The 25,000-nt window shown below is 38.1% G+C and overlaps 1 protein-coding gene across 1 annotated transcript in view; it reads left to right on the top strand.

The window, feature by feature from the left end:
* The window catches only part of LOC144969909 (uncharacterized), a 108,926-nt gene that overhangs the window by 69,480 nt on the left and 14,446 nt on the right, over positions 1–25,000 (top strand). Inside the window, exon 3 of the mRNA XM_078908976.1 lies at positions 10,052–10,161. Within this exon, the coding sequence (XP_078765102.1) occupies positions 10,052–10,161 (110 nt within the window). The remainder of the gene's footprint in view (positions 1–10,051; positions 10,162–25,000) is intronic.

The raw sequence follows: 25,000 nt of genomic DNA, 5'->3' as shown, positions 1-25,000 counted from the left end.
GACCTGAAAATATGGTACATCGGCCCTATCATACAAACCAAGTATGTAAGAAACTAGGTGAAGAAGATTCAATAGTAGATTAAAGGTAACCTTATTAAAAATGAAATAAAATCTCCTCTCCTCAATGAAGCCTTTGATTTGATATTGCTCACAAAAGGCTTCAACAATCATGACCGCATATCTTTCCTTACGAGGCATGTATACTGCAAGCTAATCAATAGACAACCTCGGGATTAGGACTTTCTTCATTCCCTGTACTCATTTCCTGTCCACAGCGGTGTCGTGTTTGCCAGTATTAAGCATCATTTCCTCCCCCCCCCCTACCTCAAAGTAATACTAATGTCGGGTGACCTTTGAACTCCGATTCGACTCAATCCCGATCAGACTGATTGATGACCTCGACATGCAGCCATTTCAGACACAAAATCTCCGACCAAACTCGCGACTTCAACTAATCAAAATGATAGAGACGCATTCAGTGGCGGATACAGTGGAATGAGTGGCTATTATTATGTGAGGCTCTGAAGTGTCTGTGCCCTACTCTGAAAACAACCCATATTTAAAATTTTGGCCAGAAAACTCGTCCTTCAAATACCGATGGATTTAGATGACTCTCATCCTGGAAAAAACTCTCAAATCTGAGACTTCGGCGAAGTCTCGAGTTTGAGAGTTTTTTCCAAGATGAGAGTCATTCAAATCCATCGATATTTGAAGGACGAGCTTTCTGGCCAAATTTTTAAATATGGCTTTTTCCAGAGTTCGGCAGTATGGTGAAAGATTCATTACGGAGCCTCGACAAAATTTCTGTGCAGTTTCCCGTAGAATCCATCAACCAATCAGAACACTGTCTGAGTAAGAACCATCGTTGACAAATTCACCAAACATAAAGTCACAGTGCAAGGCGATGGCCACTTAGGTATTAGTATTAAATAGCAAGATGTATTCAATAGTTTAACCACTAGATTCTGTGAGCTTGGCTAAGAAACTCAAAACATTGCCATCCGGAAATATAATGGACCAACACTCAAAACCATGTGTAACCTTGAACCTTTATAGTCTGGTTAATATAGTTAAGTAAGAATTACTCACAAATGTGAATGGCAAAAAAAAAAACAAAAACAAACAACCCAAAAAGAACAATAACAAAGACCCAAGTGACGTCAACTTCGTTCTATCAATAGGATAACTTACTCCCTGGATTACCACTAGCTATAGATTCACTTTCTTTAGGAAAGTGCCAAAGGCAGTTAACGAAAGCTAGATAATGTTTAGAGTCCTCATAGAATGGAGCCAAGCCAAATGTGTGTCCTACTCTGACCGTTGCAATAAAAATCCAATTACAGTTCCGAGCGGGTATCGACCCCCGAATATCCCCACAGCTTCTTTAGCAGGCTGGTGTAAAATACTATCATCTGTCCTGGCCATACGAGATGGTTTGGAGATAGTTGTACCCTCTGTTATCTTTTGACAAGAAAGCCCAATCAGATGACACCGGGGAGGGTCGTTCCTGTCAATGAATTAACTCACTCAACCCTAACAACGACTATATCCGTAGTTTACCTGGGTTACTTTTACCCATGTCTTTTTATTTTATTTTTCTGAGACAAAGTATAGGCGCAGTATCTAAGATAGTGTTTTTAGTTTTTGTATGTTAATAAAGCTATCTATGCACATGCTCATTTTTAATACATTTCTTCCAATTTTGAAAAGTAGCAAAAATGTCTAGGATTGAGTGAGTTAGGGAAATGAGGAGGCTTCCACCTCAATCATTCACCCGTTACATCTCTCAATTGATCTCCGAGTCCACTGCTGCTACTCGCATGTTTCAGGCTGTATCTGATGGTTATTAAATTGACCTTTAAATTGAGCTTTTATATATCGCAATATCCACTAAACGTGCTCAAAGCGCTTTACAACTGGTCTCTGGCCAACAGCAACATTTAACATGTAGGACGGGACATGACGCCTGTTAGGCGATATTACATTATTTTTCGGACAAAGACAACGCTGTTAACGGCCAGGTACTCGTTTTACACCTGAGGACGGTGAGAGAATGTGAGTATAGAGCCTTTTCCAAGGATTCAACTATGCGCCGAGCGCGAGGCTCGAACCCATGACCTTCAGATCCGAAAGCGAGTGTCATACCACTAGACCACATAGCCGCACATCATTACAGAAACATTTCATTTCGGCACAAATATGTAATATATTATCATATCTTTGTGCGATTGTTTTTTGGTCTTGTGATATGACACTCGTGTTTGGACTGAAAGTTCAAGGGTTTCAGTTGGGCTCTGAGCATGGTTGAGTCTTTAAGCAAACTTTTTGCTCACATCCTCTCTCTGTACTCAGGCGTAAAATATGTGCCGGCCATTAACAGTGTTGTTTCTGTCGGGGAAAAAATGTAATATTATCGCCTTACGGGCGTCATGTGTTGTCCAATATGTTAAATCTTGACGTTGTCTAGGAACCCAGTTTAAAACGCTTTAAGCACATTTAGTGAATATTGCCCTTTATTAATATTAATTTTTTAATTCTTATTCTAAAACTATTAAGATTTAGTTTTTAATTAATAAGAAGCCATATCCAATCTGAAAATGAAACTCATAATTATAAACTAAATCTTGTTTATTTTTTATCCCAATCCATTTCAATTTTTATTACCTATTCTAAATCAATAATCCCGTCACAACACCTTTCAATGTATTAGGTCACAAAATAGGCATTTTGTAAAAACGTCCTTCAAATATCAACCAATTAGAATGATACAGATCTTCCCAAAAAAAAAAAAAAAACTCCTAATCCTTGGACCAAGTATTCAAAAGTCTCAAGTTTTAGAGTTATTCCCACAAATGCATTTAAATGTCTAAATGTGTTAAATTAGGTGATATTAATAAAGAGCTATGACTTGTATTCACGGTTATTTACAAAAATGAGATAAATTTATCTATTTATTTATTTATCTATTTATTTCCGTGTACATGACTTACATGACTTGATTTAATCCTATTCGCTGCTTGTTGAACATAATGCCTCTACGAGCGTCCGCCATCAATGTCTGTCCTTGGCCATCTTCTTGGTGCGTCCGTGTATCATCATCATCATCATTGCCTTTTTCACCCTGGGTCAGGGTATAGGCCAAAGACAAACAGTTTCCATCCTTCTCTATCATCATCATCACTCATATGGCCTTTTTCAACCCTGGGGTCAGGGTATAGGCCACAGACAAACAGTTTCCATCCTTCTCTATCATCATCATCATCATTGCCTTTTTCACCCTGGGTCAGGTATAGGCCACAGACAAACAGTTTCCATCCTTCTCTATCATCATCATCATCATTGCCTTTTTCACTCTGGGTCAGGGTATAGGCCAAAGACAAACAGTTTCCATCTTTCTCTATCATCATCATCATCATTGCCTTTTTCACCCTGGGTCAGGGTATAGGCCACAGACAAACAGTTTCCATCCTTCTCTATCATCATCATCATCATTGCCTTTTTCACCCTGGGTCAGGGTATAGGCCACAGACAAACAGTTTCCATCCTTCTCTATCATCATCATCATCATTGCCTTTTTCACCCTGGGTCAGGGCATAGGCCACATACAAACAGTTTCCATCCTTCTCTATCATCATCATCATCATTGCCTTTTACACCCTGGGTCAGGGTATAGGCCACAGACAAACAGTTTCCATCCTTCTCTATCATCATCATCATCATTGCCTTTTACACCCTGGGTCAGGGTATAGGCCACAGACAAACAGTTTCCATCCTTCTCTATCATCATCATCATCATTGCCTTTTACACCTTGGTTCAGGGTATAGGCCACAGACAAACAGTTTCCATCCTTCTCTATCATCATAATTGCCTTTTTCACATTGGGTTAGGGTATAGGCCACAGACAAACAGTTTTCATCCTTCTCTATCATCATCATCATCATTGCCTTTTTCACCCTGGGTCAGGGTATAGGCCACAGACAAACAGTTTCCATCCTTCTCTATCATCATCATCATCATTGCCTTTTTCACCCTGGGTCAGGTATAGGCACAGACAAACAGTTTCCATCCTTCTCTATCATCATCATCATCATTGCCTTTTTCACCCTGGGTCAGGGTATAGGCCACAGACAAACAGTTTCCATCCTTCTCTATCATCATCATCATCATTGTCTTTTTCACCCTGGGTCAGGGTATAGGCCACAGACAAACAGTTTCCATCCTTCTCTATCATCATCATCATCATTGCCTTTTTCACCCTGGGTCAGGGTATAGGCCACAGACAAACAGTTTCCATCCTTCTCTATCATCATCATCATCATTGCCTTTTTCACCCTGGGTCAGGGTATAGGCCACAAATAAACAGTTTCCATCCTTCTCTATCATCATCATCATCATTGCCTTTTACACCCTGGGTCAGGGTATAGGCCACAGACAAACAGTTTCCATCCTTCTCTATCATCATCATCATCATTGCCTTTTTCACCCTGGGTCAGGGTATAGGCCACAGACAAACAGTTTCCATCCTTCTCTATCATCATCATCATCATTGCCTTTTTCACCCTGGGTTAGGGTATAGGCCACCGACAAACAGTTTCCATCCTTCTCTATCCTGAGCTAACTTTTTTATCTTGTATATAGTATATAGTAGTGTATATAGTAATTAATATTCTACTAGATAACTGCGGGTTCAACCATGTCCTGTAAACTTAGAATCATTGGATTATTCAGTATTTTGACATATTATATTGTTTTCAACTTTGTATTTCAAACATGCTTGGACTGCTCACCCCCCCCCCCCCCCCCAGGAATCCCATGAATACATATTATGGGGTATTTATAATAATAGTAATAATAATAATAATAATAATAATAATAATAATAATAATAATAATAATAATAATAATAATAAATTAATAATATAATAATAATAATAATATAATAATAATAATAATAATAATAATAATAATAATAATAATAATAATAATAATAATAATAATAATAATAATATATTATCTTTATTGTCCCCACAAAAGTGGCAATTTGTCATTTGGTTACACATTTATAACAATACACTATTGACATAGACACACTCACACAAGATGCACACTAGTAACATAGTAGTTATCGTAAAAAAAGAAAACGACATCAAAAACAGCATCATCATCATCATCATCATCATCATCATCATCATCATCATCATCATCATCATCATCATCATCATCATCATCATCACAACAACCTTATGTACGTGGCCTTGAGCGCGTAGATCAGTCGTAAGACGTGACGAATGACTTGATGAGATCGGAGACTCATTTCCTTAATTCATTGATTCAGACGAGATCCACCATGACGTCTGATTGGACGTTCTTGCCAAAGATATCGTTATCCCAACGCCATCTTCCTTCCACGAAGGCGGTGGGTGATGGTATTACATTGGATAGGGTGAAAATTGGACAGGGATCGGAGCCAATACTCTGAACAAACACGTATTAAAACATTTTGGCCTGAAAACTCGTCCTTCAAATATTGATAGATTTATAGATAGTATGCAGATGGCGTCACTCAGGCCTTTGTTATTGTTTTTGCCATCCGCGTTTGTGAGTTGTTCTCACTAAACTGTATTAACCAGACTATAAAAGTTCATGGTTACACAGAGTTTGTGTGTTGGTCCGTTATACTTCCGGATGGCAATGTTGTGAACTCCTTGGCCAACCGCATTCTATCTATAATGGCCCTCAGCCAGTCATAACAAGAGGGTGGGTCAAATAGTAATGGTATTATGCTTATTACTTTAAAACAAATCGAATCAGTACCATGCATTATACCTAAAATCAAAGCTTGGCATTGGCCGAGTAAAATGCAACTTCTCAACATAGTATCTGCCTCTCCCAATAGCCACAGTCCACTTTGTTGTAAGGTCATGTATCCCGTGCTCGTATTTGGACTGCGGACCGTGTTCCTATCGATTTAAAAAGAGCGCTAAATTATAGAAATGTCTTAAATCTGAGTTTTTAAAGATGTGTTAAAATTTAGACAAATTACGAATATTATTTTAATCGTTAGGTTGCCCAAGAAAAAGTTTTCTGGACAATTATTTTTGTATTGAGTTTAGTCAGAGTACTAATAAAACGAAGCTTTTATAGAGCGCAATATCCATTAAACGTGCTCAAAGCGCTTTACAAGGGGTCCCTGACCAACAGCAACACGTAATATTATGTAGAACGAGACATGAAACCTGTTAGGCGATATTACATTTTTTTTCCGACAGAGACAATGCTGTTAACGGTAAGGTACTAATTTTACACCTGAGTACGATGACAGAATATGAGTAAAGAGCCGTTTCCAAGAAACCATCGATGCGCCAGCGATGCTCGAACCCAGGACTTTCCGATCCGAAAGAGATTGTTATACCACTAGACCACATAGCCGCACGAGAGAATATCGTCCACTGTACAATTCAACCTTTTACATGTTGGGTTTGATATCACTCCGATCTTACATTGTCCCCTGAAGGGCTTACTAACAGTACAATGACAGCAATGGGACTCGCGTTTAAAAAAAAAACACCTAAATCTCATCATCGTAAAGGTCACCAAAACCATCACTATCATCGTCTATGTCATCATCGTCATCATCATCATCATCATCATCATCATCATCATCATCATCATCATCATCACCACCACCACCACCATCATCATCATCATCATCACCATCATCATCATCATCATCATCATCATCATCATCATCATCATCATCACCACCATCACCACCACCACCATCATCATCATCATCATCATCATCACCACCATCACCACCACCACCATCATCATCATCATCATCACATCATCATCTCATCATCATCATCATCACCCATCATCATCATCACACCATCATCATCATCATCAGCATCATCATCATCATCATCATCATCATCATCATCATCATCATCATCATCATCACCACCATCATCATCATCATCATCATCATCATCACAATCATCATCATGGTTGCTTACAAACTTGCCTGTTACTGTTTCAAGTACATCCATAGCACAGCTCCACCAACTACTTGTCATCTCTTCTTTCTATCTACAATCCGAATCGCTCTCGCCGCTCATCTACTTCCCTGTACTTGAACCGTTTGATTGCTAGGTCGAATTTTTCACGATCTGCTTTCGTACATTCTGCTCCTTCTTTGTGGAATGATCTTTCAGCAGACACCGGACACCGTCATTCTCTGTCCTCCTTTAAAGCCTCTTTGAAGACAACGTATTTCCTCTCAGTTTTCTGTGAGTGATTTTATGGATTTTATTGAATGATATAGGGATTAGAATGATCGCATGTGCATATATTATGTATAAGCGCTTCCGAGCACTGTTGGTGGAAACGGCGCTATAGAAATTACACATTATTATTATTATTATTATTATTATTATTATTATTATTATTATTATTATTATTATTATTATTATTATTATTATTATTATTATTATTATTATTATTATTAGTATTATTATTATTATTGTTATTATTATCATTATCATCATCATCATCATCATCATCATCATCATCATCATCATCATCATCAGTTAATATAGCAATATTTACAATCATCCATTACCATTCTGTGTCCTGACAACACACAAAAAACCCCAAGACCATATCTCATTACATTAACCCTGTTTATATAAATTGATATAAAAAAGGTTGGGTCTGTAAATATTTGCATAAGGAGTTCAACAATAGGAGATAAATAATGATCTTGGTATGAAACAAGTGGGCTGCAATCTCACAGCAAATTGGTTAACATGTAACATGTCACTTCGACCATCCCTCCAAAGTCAATACTGTTTCATTTACAAGTATAATGAGGCTCCGTGTACAACCAGAGCCGCTGTTCCTACAATATTCCAGCATCAAAGCATTTCCCCTGTGGGCTCCTTTGTACGTGCTTAATCTCGTATGAATTGAATTAATAAAACATATGCAAAACCGAAAGCCCGTCACTCTGATGTTAGTCGCGATAAACGTGGTTTGCTCCGAGCGTCAGAACATTTGATTTGCAAAGTATTAAAAAAAAAGTAAAAGAAAAAAAAGAAACAAAGAAAGAAATCAGCGATATTTGATTAAGAGGCTCAATGAAATTTGCCGTTATATATTTATTGTGAATTAACAGAAATATAAGAGAGAGAGAGAGAGAGAGAGAGAGAGAGAGAGAGAGAGAGAGGGCGAGAGAGAGAGAGAGAGAGAGAGAGAGAGAGAGAGAGAGAGAGAGAGAGATCAGTAATTTTCTGTTTTTGCAGAGAAAGATAATATATAGATATCGTAAATAAGAGATTTTACTTCACCAATAATTTGGGACCCAAATACAAAAGCTGCCGTACTCTGGAAAAACCTGTATTTAAAAATTTGGCCAGAAAACTCGTCTTTCAAATATCGATCGATTTAAATGACCCTCATCTTGGCACAAACTCTCAAACCTAGGACTTCCTTACAGGAGGTTAGAAACCAATAACAAATCACAAAGAGATCAAGGACGCCAATTTCATTCATTTTATACACACAACAATATCTATGAAAGCAATACGCCCAACACCTATCGTCCATTTTTGCTAACAGAATTTTTGAAACGTTGTTTTGTCGGACAGACTAGGGATGGATTTCTAGCTTTGAGTCGCTAAAAGAAAAAAGAAACCCCAACTAATTGTGGAAGAGTTGGACAAGAGAATTACATTTCGTTTCGATGGTTCTAGTATTCCAAATAGTACCAAAGGTCTCATGGTGATCGACCTTGACCTCGTATTGATTTTCCCGTGATGCAATTCGTAAGTATTGACAAGAATGATGGTGACTTGGTGTCAAGATACTGGTTGTTGTCAAAAGTATTCAATAGTCTGATGTCACGTCCTCCCAGCAACCAGCAGCTTGGTTCTAAACAAAGAAAATCGGTACTTTTTATTCTTCATCCTGGCTACATCTTGTTCACATGTCATGTGATCAGAATGAAAAAAAGTCAAAACATGATCAGATTTATACAGTTTTTCTTCTCTGAATACACTTTTATGCTCGTCGGAGAAGTAATTCATGGAGGTGATGGAGATAATGGCGTCCGCCATTGTTCTAATAGTTTAGAACCAGTTACTCTACGTCATTACGAGGGAAGTGACGTCACGACTGTTGAACCCTTTAAACAAGAACTAAAAAAAACTGAAGTTGTAGAGTAAGTGGACAAGAGAATTGCATTTCCCTTCTCCGGTATAAGATTTCCAATGAGTACCGAGAAATCTCATGACGATCGACCTTGACCTTGAATGGATTTCCCCGAGATTGGTTTGTATTGATACGAGTGAGGTCGACTTAATGTCAATATTATGGTTGTTGTCACCTACAGAGGCTACAATTATTGTATTAAATAATGCTATTGGCCAGGCACCCCTGTAAAACGCTGTGATCACGTTTGGTGGATAATACGCAATATAAATGTTCAGGAATAGAATTAATTGTCATGTCACGTCATTATCAGCTTTTACCAATTGATCTGTCTTAATGTGTTCCCTTTATCATCCATCGTGTCCTCTTGCTATTGTGCTTTTATTTTTTAAAAGATGAGCTTTTATATAACGCAATAGCCACAAAATTTTCTCAAAGCGCTTTCCAACGGGTCCCTGGCCAACAGTAACACTTAACATTTAGGACGACAGGACATGACGCCTATTAGGCGATATTACCATTATTTTCGGACAGAGACAACGATGTTAACGTCCAGGTACTCATTTTACACCTGATTACGGTGAGAGAATGTGAGAAAAGATAATTTTTTTTCCAAGGACTCAATTATGCGCTAGGGGAGGCTCGAACCCAGGACCTTCCGATCCGAAAGCGAGTGTCATACCACTAGACCACATATCCGCACGGATTTGCATTCCTGGGCCTGGAGGCCTTTTGGAATCTTATCGATTCAGAACTACCAGATTCATAAAATTTTTCAAAACTAATTTTTGTTTTTCTTGTCATTTTTCTCTTCCCCCCCCCCTCCCATCCCTTTCAGAGAGTGCGTGAGAAATCAACAGCCCAGGTCTTCATGATATTCCTGGCTATCATCGATCTGTTCACGTGCACCGTCATCATCCCACTCACCATGTTCATGGAGTATGCAGGGTAAGTGTGAGCAACAACACCGCGACATTATCAAAGGTAGCGTGTCTCAGTGTCACGGCCTAAGCTTCGTACCCGATATGTACCGAGTTTGATCCCCCGCTGCTGTTGCGCTGTGTGGCCTTGAGCAGGTCACCTCGTCCTAGCTCAAATTGTGGCGCTGCACTGCGGCTGACGCCTGGGTTATTCTAGTCTTCCCTGGAGACCCAAGAGACAAATTTCCTCTATGGGATGAATAAAGGGAATTATATTTATATATTACATTATATTATATTATATTATATTATATTATATTATATTATATTATATTATATTATATTATATTATATTATATTATATTATATTATATTATATTATATTATATTATAAATAGATAAGTTCATGGGAGCCGCGTACGATTAACGGATCCATAGTTTATCCCGGTTCTTATAGCTTTGAACGGATAATAACAAGTGCCTGTCACCCTTTTTGATAAGAATATAGTCTATCGCAATGTACTTTCTGCCATATCTAACAAACCCAGCTACCACGTCACTAGAGAATGTACAGGGTGGACGGGTTTGGAGGAGGTGGTGGTTCACAATATTATAAGATCTCAAGCGCGTGAGAAATCAACAGCCCAGCCAGGTCTTTCATGACAGGCCTGGCAATCATCGTTCTGTTCACGTGCACTGTCATTACCCCACTCACGATGTTTATGGAGTATGCAGGATAAGTGTGAGCAACAACGCCGAGGACGTTATCAAAGTAAAATAAAGAACACGATCAGAGCCTCATGAGGTTAATGGATTCGGTGTTTGTCCCGGTTCTCACTGCGGTAATTGGGGGGTCCTGATAGCACAGCTGGTAGAGCTCTCGCTTCACAAGCAAGCAAAGGGACTGAGATCGATCCCGGGTGCGGTCATTATTTTTTCTTACCCCCCCCCCCCCCAACCCCAATCCCCATCCCACCCCCTATCCACCTGGCAGTGATCAGGTGGCTTATTCAAAATTAAGGCGGACGAGTTTGTTTTTTTTGGCCAAAAAGCTCGTATGCCAAAATTATAAATACGTGTTTTTTTTTTTTTTTTGTTTTTGTTTTTGTTATGTTTTTTCGAAGTGCGGTTTCATAGACTGGAACTTAGGGGAATTTGGTCACCTCTTTCAATACAAGGCCAACGACCCCAACTCTATCTCCATGTCTTTCTTTAAGTACATTACATTATTATCCAATAATCATAAATTGCATAGCAGATCTATATATATATATATATATATATATATATATATATATATATATATATATATATATATATATATAATCATAACCCTGGAGTCCTTAAGCTATTAAAAACCTATTCTATATTGACGGTGGTGGTCATTATCATCATAACATTTTTTCTCTGAACATGACTGGTCATTGTTATATTATTCGCCCACACAAAATCTGACCGTATTTCCCTGAAAACATGCGGCCATAATCTCACCACAACATCCTACGTGATATCTAACCTAAAGTCGATGACATGAGTTATCACGTTTTAAAACAATCACCCAAACCAATCTAAACCCCTTTACATTTACTTTTATAAACGCTTGGAAGCTCTAATCTCCTTCACAGTCAATCTCCTACTCTTTCATCTCGCAATATATAAGGTGATCGTCTTTCCTCTAGGAAACAATGGCAGAATAATAATAATAATAATAATAAAGATCCACTTTCACCTATAATGAGATGAATTCGTAAAATCTTTTTTTTTAAATTTTATCCCAGCCTACTTTATGATAGAAACTCTACTAAAAGTATAGGTTGATTGTATCCTCTTTGATGGCAGACACGAAATAAATATCACGATTGTCGTTGAAAAGCTTATAATGTTCTCTCAGATTTCAAATCCATTTTCTAGTTATTACTTTTAAAGTGTAAAGTATTTCGTTTCAGTAGACGTTCTTTGATAACTGGTATGAATTAATTGTTTCTGTTGTTTTTAGTCATTATTACTTCGTCTTCACACACGTTTCATGTTACAGATAGTCGATGCAATGTCTGATTGCTCATGCAATTCTAGCACATCCACAACAAAAATTGACAACGTAATTTAAAATCTCTTGCTACTATCAAGTAATAATAATCTCATTGGCAACAACAACAAAAATTGATGACGTAATTCTAAATCACTCTTGATACTATCAAGTAATGATAATCATTCTAATCTATTCTTTTAAGAAATATGGTTGGGGATCAACATTGTTTTGTAAAGCCAATGTAAAAATTTTATCATCGAGCACAGAATTGCCGGCAAATCTAAAAATAGAACACAATAGTATAATAAGCATAATAGGTGACCGCCTGTTCGTAATAGCCTTTATTTCTATGCAAATACTGAGGGTTCTCTACTGTTTAGTAAAACAAATAGACTTCCATATTTGGCTTAAATCCAAAATGAGATATGCCTGTTAAATTTTAATCTAAATACACTTTTTCTGCTTCATTCAACCATAATAAGGTTGTGTCGAGTATTTAATATAGAACAATATGACTTGCCAACTACTACGACTACAGAAAGATATTCTCCTCTTTGACTCAATAAATCTTGTTGAAAAGGAAAGTTTAGTTCCTCAAAACCTACATTCAGAACTTAGCAGTATTTTTGGAGCGGGATTAGAACCCCGGACCTTATGAGTGTCATGACAGTAGACCACATAGATAGCCGCACGTTTAATTCAATTTTCCAGAATGAAGTTGTGAGTAAAAATTAAGCATGATTTGGTACCAGCCGGCAACAGAAAATTGTTTACAGTTCAAAGAAGGTTATTACCCCTGAACTCATATGTACTAATCCACAGCAAACACGCATGAACGTGAAATCATTGAAATCCCGTCCTCCATTGACACGTCTCCAATTTATTCAGAAATCACGACGCCATCTTAACGGCACGATAATTGATTCGCTGAGGGCCACCACAAACGCCGGTGGGAATGAACTTACAACTTGTGAGTTATAGTTGTACCCTTGTAGCACGCTCAGAGCGGGATTCGAACACTGGACCATCGATCGAAGGCGAGTGTCATACCACTAGATTACATAATAGCCACACTTAATATTCAATTTTCCAGAATGAAGTTGTGAGTAAAAATTAAGCATGATTTGGTACCAGCCGGCAACAGAAAATTGTTTACAGTTCAAAGAAGGTCATTACCGCTGAACTCATATGTACTAATCCACAGCAAACACGCATGAACGTGAAATCATTGAAATCCCGTCCTCCATTGACACGTCTCCAATTTATTCAGAAATCACGACGCCATCTTAACGGCACGATAATTGATTCGCTGAGGGCCACCACAAACGCCGGTGGGAATGATCTTACAAGGGGAAATTACACATGATTTACAGTTGTACCGGGGAACACAGAGGTCAGATTTGATGATTGTGTCAATTTGCATGAGTGAATTCATCACTAAGGTTGCCTGCCAAATCGCATGTGACCCCAATGCGACCTCAGTGGTCACAAATTATATTTATCAATCAAAACAACCCCAAGATGTTCAAATAATTTTTTAAAACCAAGACTTCTTTGAAGCGCCGGGGAACACTCTGACCAACATGAGAGATGCGTGAATTTGCTTGAGTGAATTCAAAAAACTAAGTATGCCTGCCTGATCACGTGACCCCAATATTCTCACGGTGACACCAGTTGGCCACATTTATATATTGATTAAAAAACAAAACCAGTTTACCAGATACTATTTAAACCAAAGAACTACTTTTGAACGTCTGGGATGTTGCATGAATTTGCATGAATGAATTCAGGACTACGAATGACTACCTGATCTCACGTGACCCCAATATTCTCATGATGACTTCAGTAGCCACTTATATCTATTGATTTAAAAAAAAGACACACAGTTTACCAAATGCTACTTTAAACCCAAGACTACTTTGAAGCGCCTGGGATGTTGCGTGAGTAACGTGTTCAAACTTGCATGAGTGAATTCAGCACTAGGAATGACTGCCTGATCCCCACGTCGTGACCCCGATATTTTCACGATGACCTCAGAGGCCACATATATCTATAATTGATCCAAATAACCCCCAATAACCCCCAGTTTGCCCTTCTCTTCTCAATACCAAGACTTCTTGAAGCGCCTGGAATATTGGATGAAATCGTATGAGTTGATTCACTGCTACTAATGCTTGCCTGATCGGATGTGGCCCCAATATTTCACGATGACCTCGGTGACGATAAAAACCATATCAACATGGAGGACATCCAGGTCACATAACCTCAACCTCATCAAACATGGATGATATAAATAGGGTTCATTAGTCGCGAGGTCACTTCCCTCGTAACGAGGCATAGCAACTGGCTCTAAACTACCGGAACAATGGCGGACGCCATTATCTCCATCACCGCCCTTATGAAAGGCCTCTTGTAAAGCATTTTAAGCTCATTTAGTGGATATTGCGCTATATAAAAGTTCAAGTATTTCTACGAATTTTTCGTAGCTCTAGACAGGGCTGCGATACATTAAGTGACGTTGATACTAATGGAATTTGAAGAACGTAATTTTGAAATATTAAGGAAAATTTAATTTAAAATATGCTGTCTTCAGTCTAGACATAAATCACTTAATAGTAGGAACACTTCTGGTAAAGACGACGTGAACTTATTTGCAGGTCTGATAACCCAATTCCTCATGGGCTCATTGTTGTAATGGAAATATAAAATATAAAGGAGCAAAATATTGCCCATTACAACAATGTTAAACTAGGCCAGTAAGTGAAATGGGCTGTTAGACCTGCACATATGTACACGTCGGTTCATTCGAATGGAATACAAAAAACGTGAATTTTGAAATATTCTGCCTTCCGGTAAAAACCAAGAGAGAATTCTAGATTGATAGTACTTCAAAGTAAATTGAACGTAACTGTTTTTTTTTAGTTGCTCTCCATATCTTTTTGCTAACCCATCTAGCATTCATGAAGCGTAGGTGTGATTCTTGCCAGACCTCTGCTTCATGACCTGCATTGGCTGCCTGTTGAGAAAATGATTAAATTCAAAGTTTGTGTTTTAGTGTATCGTTGTCTTGAAGGTTGTGCGGCTATGTGGTCTAGTGGTATGACACTCGCTTTCGGATCGGAAGGTCCTGGGTTCGAGCCTCGCTCGGCGCATAGTTGAGTCCTTGGAGAAGGCTCTTTACTCACATTCTCTCACCGTACTCAGGTGTAAAATGAGTACCTGGCCGTTAACAGCGTTGTCTCTGTCCCAAAAAAATTTGTAATATCGCCTGACAGGCGTCATGTCTCGTCCTACATGTTATGTGTTGCTGTTGGCCAGGGACCCCTTGTAAAGCGCTTTGAGCACGTTTAGTGGATATTGCGCTATATAAAAGCTCAAAAGGTTCTGCCCCTTCCTGCATTTCGGAACTATTTGAAAGATATTCAAACCCCGCCCCTTACGTTCGGCCAGTGATTCCACAAAACTAGTTGTCCCTCGAAAACGGAAAAATGCTGGAATGAGATCCTTTTCTCATTTCGGACCCTCTGTTTGGAACGCCTTACCACAGAGCATTCGTGAAAAAGAATCCTTGTCTATTTTTAAAAGTTCGCTTAAAACAAATCTGTTTCGATTTTAGTAGATGATATGAGAAGTAAGATAGGCGCCTGGTTTGGGTTGTGTTGTGTCTGTATATGTGTGTGAGTGTGTGTGTATGTGTGTGTGTGTGTGTGTGTGTATGTGTGCTTGTTTGTGTGAATGAGTATGTTTCAGCCAAAGTAATTTGTAATTTAAGCTCTTAGGGTCTGGTGTCTCGGAGTTATAGAGCTATAGAAGTTTTCAGTATTATTATTATTATTATTGGTATTATTATTATTAGTATTATTGTTATTATTATTATTATTATTATTATTATTATTATTATTATTATTATTATTATTATTATTATTATTTTATTATTATTATTGTATTATTATTATTATTATTATTATTATTATTATTATTATTATTAATATTAATATTATTATCATGATTATTATTATTATTAATGACTAAATTAGGGATAAGATAAGATCTAAAAAAATTGTGTATGTGAAACAGTGCCAGAAAAATAAAGAAAGAAAAATAAAATAGAATTTAAAAAATAAATAATTAAAAAATAATCAATAGTCCATATTTTGATGAAAGTTTGCGTGGGCAGAAATTCGTGGATTTTAAAACAAAATTTCAAAGGATCTAAGATTGTGATAAACTGTCTCGTATTTGGCAGCTAAAATGATGTGAAACGAAACCTGTTGGGGTTTTAGGGAAACACATTTCATTTTTTGTTGTTTCATTTCCCGATTAAGTGGGATATTGGAGCTCAGACACTCCTACCTATCTAAGTTCTAAATTTAAATCTGAGTCCGACAGATTCTATGGCCAAAAAAACATTTCATCCAAATGTCAAATCTCGATCGATTTAAAAGATCCTCATCTTGCCAAAAACGTTTAAACCTGGGACTTCAAAGAAGAGTTCAAGGACGTTCGAGATTTGAGAGTATTTTCGACAATACGTGCGGCTATGTGGTCTAGTGGTATGACACTCGCTTTCGGATCGGAAGGTCCTGGGTTCGAGCCTCGCTCGGCGCATAGTTGAGTCCTTGGAAAAGGCTCTTTACTCACATTTTCTCACCGTACTCATGTGTAAAATGAGTACCTGGCCGTTGACAGCGTTGTCTTTGTCCGAAAAATTGTAATATCGCCCGACAGGCGTCATGTCCCGTCCTACATGTTAAATGTTGCTGTTCACCAGGGACCCATTGTAAAGCGCTTTGAGCACATTTTGGTGGATATTGCGCTATATAAAAGCTCAATTTTTTAAAAATTTCAATCAATTGATATCTATATGACGGACGAGTTTTTTGACCAAATTTTATAAATGCAGGTTTTTTTCAAAGTACGACAGAATATTATTATTTGTGGCCAGTTTTCTCAATCCAGCATACACTTTATCGTCAATAGAATTTTTTAAAAATAATTAAAAAACCGACAAAAAGAAAACAAATACGGATACTTGTGTGACGTATTTCCATGGATTTACCATACTCATTGCGCTTCATTATGTTTTATATATTTCCCTAGCTGACCATATGTGACCCATCGTCTCAAAACGGTATTATGTCGGGATGGGCCAAATGCTAAAAAGTCAAATTGTAGTTAAACTAGCCAAAAATATGAAACGTTGGTATCTAGCACAGTAAAATATGATATTCCTTCTCCTCTATAACGCATATAAACTCAACTTAACTACGATATTTCTGGCTACAAATTTTATTTTCAGCATCTTAATCATCCCGATTTAATACCGTTTTGAGACGAGGGGTCACATATAATTTCATGTAGAACCAGCCATTGGTATAGCGCCTTTTTGCCAAGACTTATACGAAATCTGTGACTGCCAATTACTAGTCATTCACACCTGAGTCGAGTGAGGTTATGTTTATGTAAAGTGTATTTCTTACCCAAGGGCAAAATAATTTTTCAAGAGTACTGTTGTTGTTCAGGCGTTGCCTCTGTACGAAATAAAAGTAAAATCGCCTAATAGGCGGCATTTCTTGCCATACACGTTTAGTGTTGGTGTTGTAAAGTCACTCACTCAATCCTCTCCGGGTCTGCTGGCACTTGAGGCGATGCAAGGGATCTCCACCTGGTCCTGGCAGCAGCTATTCTTGGGGCCATCTCGAGGGACAAGCAGACCTCTCTTCTTTAAGTCCCTCTCTATGGTACATTCTGCAAGTTTCCTTGGGGCGGCCTCGCTTCCTCTTTCCTTGGGGTGTCCATCTCAGAGCCTTCAGTGTTTCATCAGATCTGCGACAGGCATGTCCCAGCAATTGCCATCTTCTCCATTTAATGAGACTCTCCAGAGTATCCACTTCAGCTCTCGCTCTCAGGTATTGGTTACGGTTAGTGGATATTGCGCTATATACGTGGTCAAGTTTATTCTTAACTTTTAAAAAAGGGATAGTTTTCTCTCTCTCTCTCTCTCTCTCTCTCTCTATCTATCTATCTATCTATCTATCTATCTATCTCTCTGTTTCTCTCTTTTTTCTCTAATTTCTCTCTCTCCCTCTCTCTATCGTTATATTTATCTATCTATCTATTCATATATTTATTTTAATATCTATCTATCTTGTTTCATTCTCTCTGCTTTCGTGTGTTTGTGAGTGTATGTGTGTGGTGTATGTAATTGTGTGTGTGTGTGTGTGTGTGTGTGTGTGTGAGTGTGAAGCACACTTCCAAATAATAATGAATCGACTTCTAATCTGTCTTGCAATGATATATCAATATCAATGCTGGTTTACTTAGCCGATGGTTTGTTTTTCTACTATAAATGTTAAAAGACGATGGAATCCTCACACTTCGTCAAAGAAATACTCGTAGATAAATTAAATAACTGTGAATGGGAACTTTATACATTTCATATTTATCAAAGAGAGATAAGAGCTTGCCAAATTTATGTTGCAAGAAACAGATATATCTACTCAATTTCGATGTTACACACCGCATCAAGGGGAGGTAATGTACAGGTGGATAGGTTACTGGAATGTTCAGTTTATTGTTAAAAAATAGTTGACGATTGATGATCTGTTTTGAGGACCAACATTTATTTATTAAGCTAGGAAATGAGATTCCACGACTTTGACAAAAGAAGATCAGTTGCACAATTTAAATGTCCAGTCCTCAAATGAACTAGTTACACACTTCCAAGGAGAATGGAACCAGTATTGTGACATCAAACTAGACTTATTGTACTCAATTATGGACTTGATTTTACGTTGATGTAATGGACAATATTTTGGGTTGATTTGAGAGTATTTCCATTATACAACAATGATTCCCCCATAACAATTTGAGTTGCAAGACCTGTAAATAAATGCACATCGGGAAGCATATAAATCGACGTGTACATATATGGAGGTCTGACATCCGAACGCTCTTATGGGCCTAGTTTAACATTGTTGTAATGGACAATATTTTGCGTCCTTTTTTGTCTTGTTGAGATTTCCATTACAACAATGAGCCCATAATGAATTGGGTTATCAGACCTGCAAATAAGTGCACGTCGGGTAGCACATAATATAGACACATTCGTCAGAACGATAAATAAACAGGCAATAAAAGGTGTTGGATTCTACCTTTTATCTGATGAGTCCCTTCCATTATCGTGATGGCAGAGTGTGTGTGCTAAAATCTATTTGCATTATGCTATCGAGTTTCTGGAAAGAGATATCAGGCAGGCAGGCTTTATCGATGAACACTGGGGGGATAAACAGGCACATCAAAACCGTCATTTTTTGTCTTTGTCGTTACAATCCTCTTCATCATGATTATTATTATCATCATCATCATCATCATCATCATCATCATCATCATCATCATCACCATCATTCATCCTCATCATCATCATCACCATCACCACCACCACCACCACCACCATCACCACCACCACCACCACCATTATAATCATCATCATCATCATCATCATTCATCCTCATCATCATCATCAACACCACCACCACCACCACTATCATCATCACCACCACCACCATCATCATCATCATCATCACCACCACTACCACCACCACCACCATCATCATCATCACCACCACCACTACCACCACCACTACCATCATCATCGTCATCACCACCACCACCATCACCACCACCATCATCATCATCATCACCACCACCAGATTTCTAGCTCTCACCTACACAAAACACGCCAATGTTGACTGATTTACAAACAGATCAATTCCAACCTAAAACACCTGCACAAGGTAAAACTCTCAGGTGTATACAATCATGTTTAACCTGTTCATTGCCGTACTCTAGAAAAAAACATATTTTAAAATTTGGCCAGAAAACCCGTCCTTCAAATATCGATCGATTTAAATGGCAAAACGCTCTCAAACATGGGACTTTATTAAAATCTCACGAAGTCCCAGATTTAAGAGTTTTTTTCCAAGATGAGAGTCATTTAAATCAATCGATATGTGAAGGACGAGTTTTCTGGCCAAATTTTTTAATACGTTTCTTTCCAGAATACGGCAGTTAACTTGTTGATCTCTCGTTGGCTGGGTTTATAAAATCATTTAACTTTTACCTGATTATTCTATCTAACAGTAAAAGTGCGGCTATGTGGTCTAGTGGTATGACACGCCTTCGGATCGGAAGGTCCTGGGTTCGATCCCCGCTCTTTATTCACCTTATCTCACCGTAATCAGGTGTAAAATGAGTACCTGGCCGTAAACAGCGTTGTCTTTGTCCGAAAAATTGTAATATCGCCTAACAGGTGTTATGTCACGTCCTACATGTTAAATGTTGCTGTTGACCATGGGCCCCCTGTAAAGCTCTTTGAGCACATTTAGCGGATATTGCTCTATATAAAAGCTCAATTTTTAAACTTTTTTTAAGAGCGATGCGACTCCAGTTCCAATAGAGACCTAGTCGCATTGCTCTTACAGCTCTGTTTTTCGGTGTAAATGGTTGAATTAAGAGATGAATTCAAAGAAATGAGAAGAGGAATGATTGTCTTGCTATCAAAGGGGTAATTGTTGTGATTATGTCAGATATCCCATTATCTATATAGTTTATATTAAAAAATAAAAGAATTTTGAAGGTTTCAATTTTTTTTTTTTTAATAGGGAAATTTATGAAGATCCGGGAATATGAACAAAAGGAGAAAGGAAGAAGAGTATTGCAGAAGATCTGGAAGGGGGTGGGGGGGGGGGGGGGAATGACGAGAAATAGATAGAGAGAGAGAGAGAGAGAAGAGAGAGATAGAAAGAGAGAAAGAGAGAGAGAGCGAATATCAGATGAGAAATAGAGATAAGGAGAGAAAGAGGGGTAAAGATAGAAAGATAGAGAGGTCGCGCAAGAGAGACAAGAAGATAGAAAGAAAGAGAAGAAGTAATAGATAGATAGATAGATAGATAATAGATAGAAGAGAGAGAAGATAGATAGAGAGAGAGAGATAGATAGTAGAGAGAAAGAGAGAGAGAGAAGAAGAAGAGAGAATCAGAATGAGAAATAGAATAGAGGGAGAGAAAGAGGGGGTAGAAGATAGAAAGATAGAGAGAGGTCGCGCAAGAGAGACCAAGAGAGATAGAAAGAAAGAGAGAGATAGATAGATAGATAGATAGATAGATAGATAGATAGATCGAAAGAGAGAGATAGATAGATAGATAGAGAGAGAGATAGATAGAGAGAAATAGATAGAGAGAGAGAGAAAGAGAGAGAGAGAGCGGAATATCAGGAATGAGAAATAGAGATAGAGGGAGAGAAAGAGGGGGTAGAAGATAGAAAGATAGAGAGAGGTCGCGCAAGAGAGACCAAGAGAGATAGAAAGAAAGAGAGAGATAGATAGATAGATAGATAGATAGATAGATAGATAGATAGATAGATAGATAGATAGATCGAAAGAGAGAGATAGATAGATAGATAGAGAGAGAGATAGATAGAGAGAAAGAGAGAGAGAGAGAGAGAGAGAGAGAGAGAGAGAGGGAGAGCTCGGAATATCAGGAATGAGAAATAGAGATAGAGGGAGAGAAAGAGGGGGTAGGAGATAGAAAGATAGAGAGAGGTCGCGAAAGAGAGACCAAGAGATATAGAAAGAAAGAAAGAGATAGATAGATAGATAGATAGATAGATAGATAGATAGATAGATAGATAGATAGATAGATAGATAGATAGATAGATAGATAGAAAGAGAGAGATAGATAGATAGATAGATAGAGAGAGATAGATAGATAGAGAGAGAGAGAGAGAGAGAGAGAGAGAGAGAGAGAGAGAGAGAGAATTTATGATTTATATAAACAGACTTTTTAATATGTAAAAAAATAGTCTATCAGAAACATCAGGCCTACCGAGCCGGACTTTACCCTGTTTTCTGTCGCACGAAACGGGACAATAGCAATTGCTTGCTACCCTTTCAACAGGACGGTAGTGGATCTCAAAACTACGTTCGACAGATCTAATAACCTCTGTTGCTGGGTGGACATGAAATAATCTCGACTACATCCGAGATTGAACCCGCCTTGCGTGTGACGCGAGTACTCTACCAACTGAGCTATCCAGATCCCCACGGAAAATGTTTTTAAAAGGGTCAAGCCTGGCTCAGTGGTACGTTCTTTGCTTCGTATCCGAGTTCGAATACCCGATGCGCTGTATGGCCTTAAGCAAATTACCTCGCCTTAGCCCTAGTTTGCGGCGCTGCATTGCGTCTGACGCCTGGTTTATTATAGTCTTCCCTTGGAATAGACCCTATAGACAAATTTCCCCTTTGGGATGAACATAGGGAATTTTATTTTAATTTTATCCAGAATCCAAAGGAAAATAATTTTAAGATTATAAAAACTGATATGGTTATCAAGGAAAATGTGTTTTTTAGATGAAAACAGAAATCTAGGGGAAATAGTAAATTTGAAAATGATATGTTGTTATTGTAACTAATGATGTTATTGTAACATCAAAGCCGCCGTAATTTGGAAAAAAACCTATTTAAAAATTTGGCCAGAAAACTCGTCCTTCAAATATCGAACGATTTAAATGCCCTTCATCTTGGCAAAAACTCTCAAACCTGGGACTTCGCGAAGTCCCAGGTTTGATAGTTTTTGCCAAGATGAAGGGCATTTAAATCGTTCGATATTTGTAGGACGAGTTTTCTGGCCAAATTTTTAAATATGGATTTTTTTCGAGAGTATGACAGAAAGTAAGGAAACACAACCTAACAATTGTGTCAAAACAAATAGGAATCGATAACCTTTGTGCTACTGATACACGGGAATGTGTAATGTGTATACAATAACTTTTACCGCCAAAACAAACGATTTTTATACAGCAAACACAAACAAATACACACAAACGCACACACACACACACACATACACATACACACATTCATAGATTAATGAGTTAGATAAATAGATGGAGAAAAGAGAGAGAGAGAGAGAGAGAGAGAGAGAGAGAGAGAGAGATAGAGAGAGAAACGGAGAGAGGAAGAGAGAGAGAGAAACGGAGAGAGGGAGAGAGAGAGAGAGAGAATGTGTGTGTGAGAGAGAGACGGAGAGAGAGAAATAGATGGAAGAAAGAGAGACACACACACAGAGAGAGAGAGAGAGAGAGAGAGAGAGAGAGAGAGAGAAAGAGAATGTGTGTGTGTGTGTGTGTGTGTATGAGAGAGAGAGAAGGAGAGAGAGAGAAACGGAGAGAGGGAGAGGAGAAGAGGGAGAGAGAGAGAGAGAGGAGAGAGAGAGAGAGAGAGAGAGAGAGAGAGAGAGAGAGAGAGACTTTAATATCGTTTGGTATACCTTATCCTTCCCCTCTGTCATTATTCAAAATCGTTTATCAGCCATCTTCACTCCGTAACTAATATAAACAAAACATTAATTACTGCTACCTGAGAACCAGTACAATAAACGAGTATTCAAATAACTTAGTTTTATTGTAGACACGATTTATAAGGGGGGAGGGGGGGGGGGCGAAACGTCCATTTTTTTTTATGTTTTCGTATATTAAATCGAAGCTTACAGTCAATTCATATTGTTATTAATTTGAGTACAAGTATGATAGTCTTTCGGAGAAATCTTCGTTCTAAATATCTTCAAAAGATTTTTTAAATTGAGCTTTATATAGCACAATATCCACTAAATGTGCTCAAAGCGCTTTACAAGGGGTCCCTGATCAACAGCAACATTTAACATGTAGGACGGGACATGAAGCGTGTAAGGCGATATTACAATTTTTCGAACACAGACATCGCTGTTAACGCCTAGGTACTCATTTTACACCTGAGTACTGTGAGAGAATATGAGTAAAGAGCCTTCTCCAAGGAATCAACTATGCGCCGAGCGCAAGGCTCGAACCCTGGACCTTCCGATCCAAAAGCGAGTGTCATACCATACCACAAGACCACATAGCAGCACTTTCATACCAGAAGTCGTATTGTTACTCTACTCGGCACCGTGTCTTTTCCATTACAAAAAAAAAAAAAAGTCAAGTATCCCTAGAGAGTTGAATGACCGGATGATGAATATGGAACTGGTACAAAGCTCTGGCACCGGCGTTTTGTCCTTGGTTAAAACACTTGACATACGTGTTTCCACTCAATGAGGCCTAAATTTTCTCATGTTAACCAGTTCACTGCCGCCGTATTACTCTGAAAAGAGTTTAAAAATTTTGGCCAAAAAACTCGTCCTTCAAATATCGGTTGATTTAAATGACCCTCGTCTTGGGGTGAGGTCTTTGATAAAGTCCCAGATTTGAGAGTTGTTTTTATTTATTCACCGAGATGAGGTTTAAATTAGATTTAAATTGATCGATATTTGAAGGACGATTTTTCTGGCCAAAATGTAAAAAAAATACGCGGCTTTCTTGAGTAAGCACTTAACTGGTTAACCCTTAAAGGGCTGACCCTCTTCAAATACCTCCCCCAACCCCCCCCCCCCCCCCCCCCCCCCCCCCCCCTATTTCAGATGGCTGGCGTAAGGGACGTAACTCTGGTTTGCAAATGAATGTTTTTTAAAGAAAATACAGGCATAACTTTTTGACCATATTTTAAGATACAGAAATAATTCGAACGTCAAAACAATAGAAGAATGAATGAATTGTCATTTCCATGATAAATGACACAGTATTTAATAAAATTATCAAGACTATTAAAAGAATGCTAAAATCTGATTCTAAACGAAATTCCAAATTCTAACACTTTTCAACCCAATAAAAAATAAATCTCGGTAACTTCTATCTCAATCGATGAACTGTAAAGTGGAAAAGAATGTAAAACTCTTCTTGTTATAGTAAAAGCAAAATGTCCATGGCT

Source organism: Berghia stephanieae, chromosome 4 (genome assembly GCF_034508935.2).
Source record: "Berghia stephanieae isolate SIO BIC M18660-M18661 chromosome 4, UCSD_Bste_1.3, whole genome shotgun sequence".
Classification (NCBI taxonomy): Eukaryota; Metazoa; Mollusca; class Gastropoda; order Nudibranchia; family Aeolidiidae; genus Berghia; species Berghia stephanieae.
This window is presented reverse-complemented; position numbering and strand designations above follow the sequence as displayed.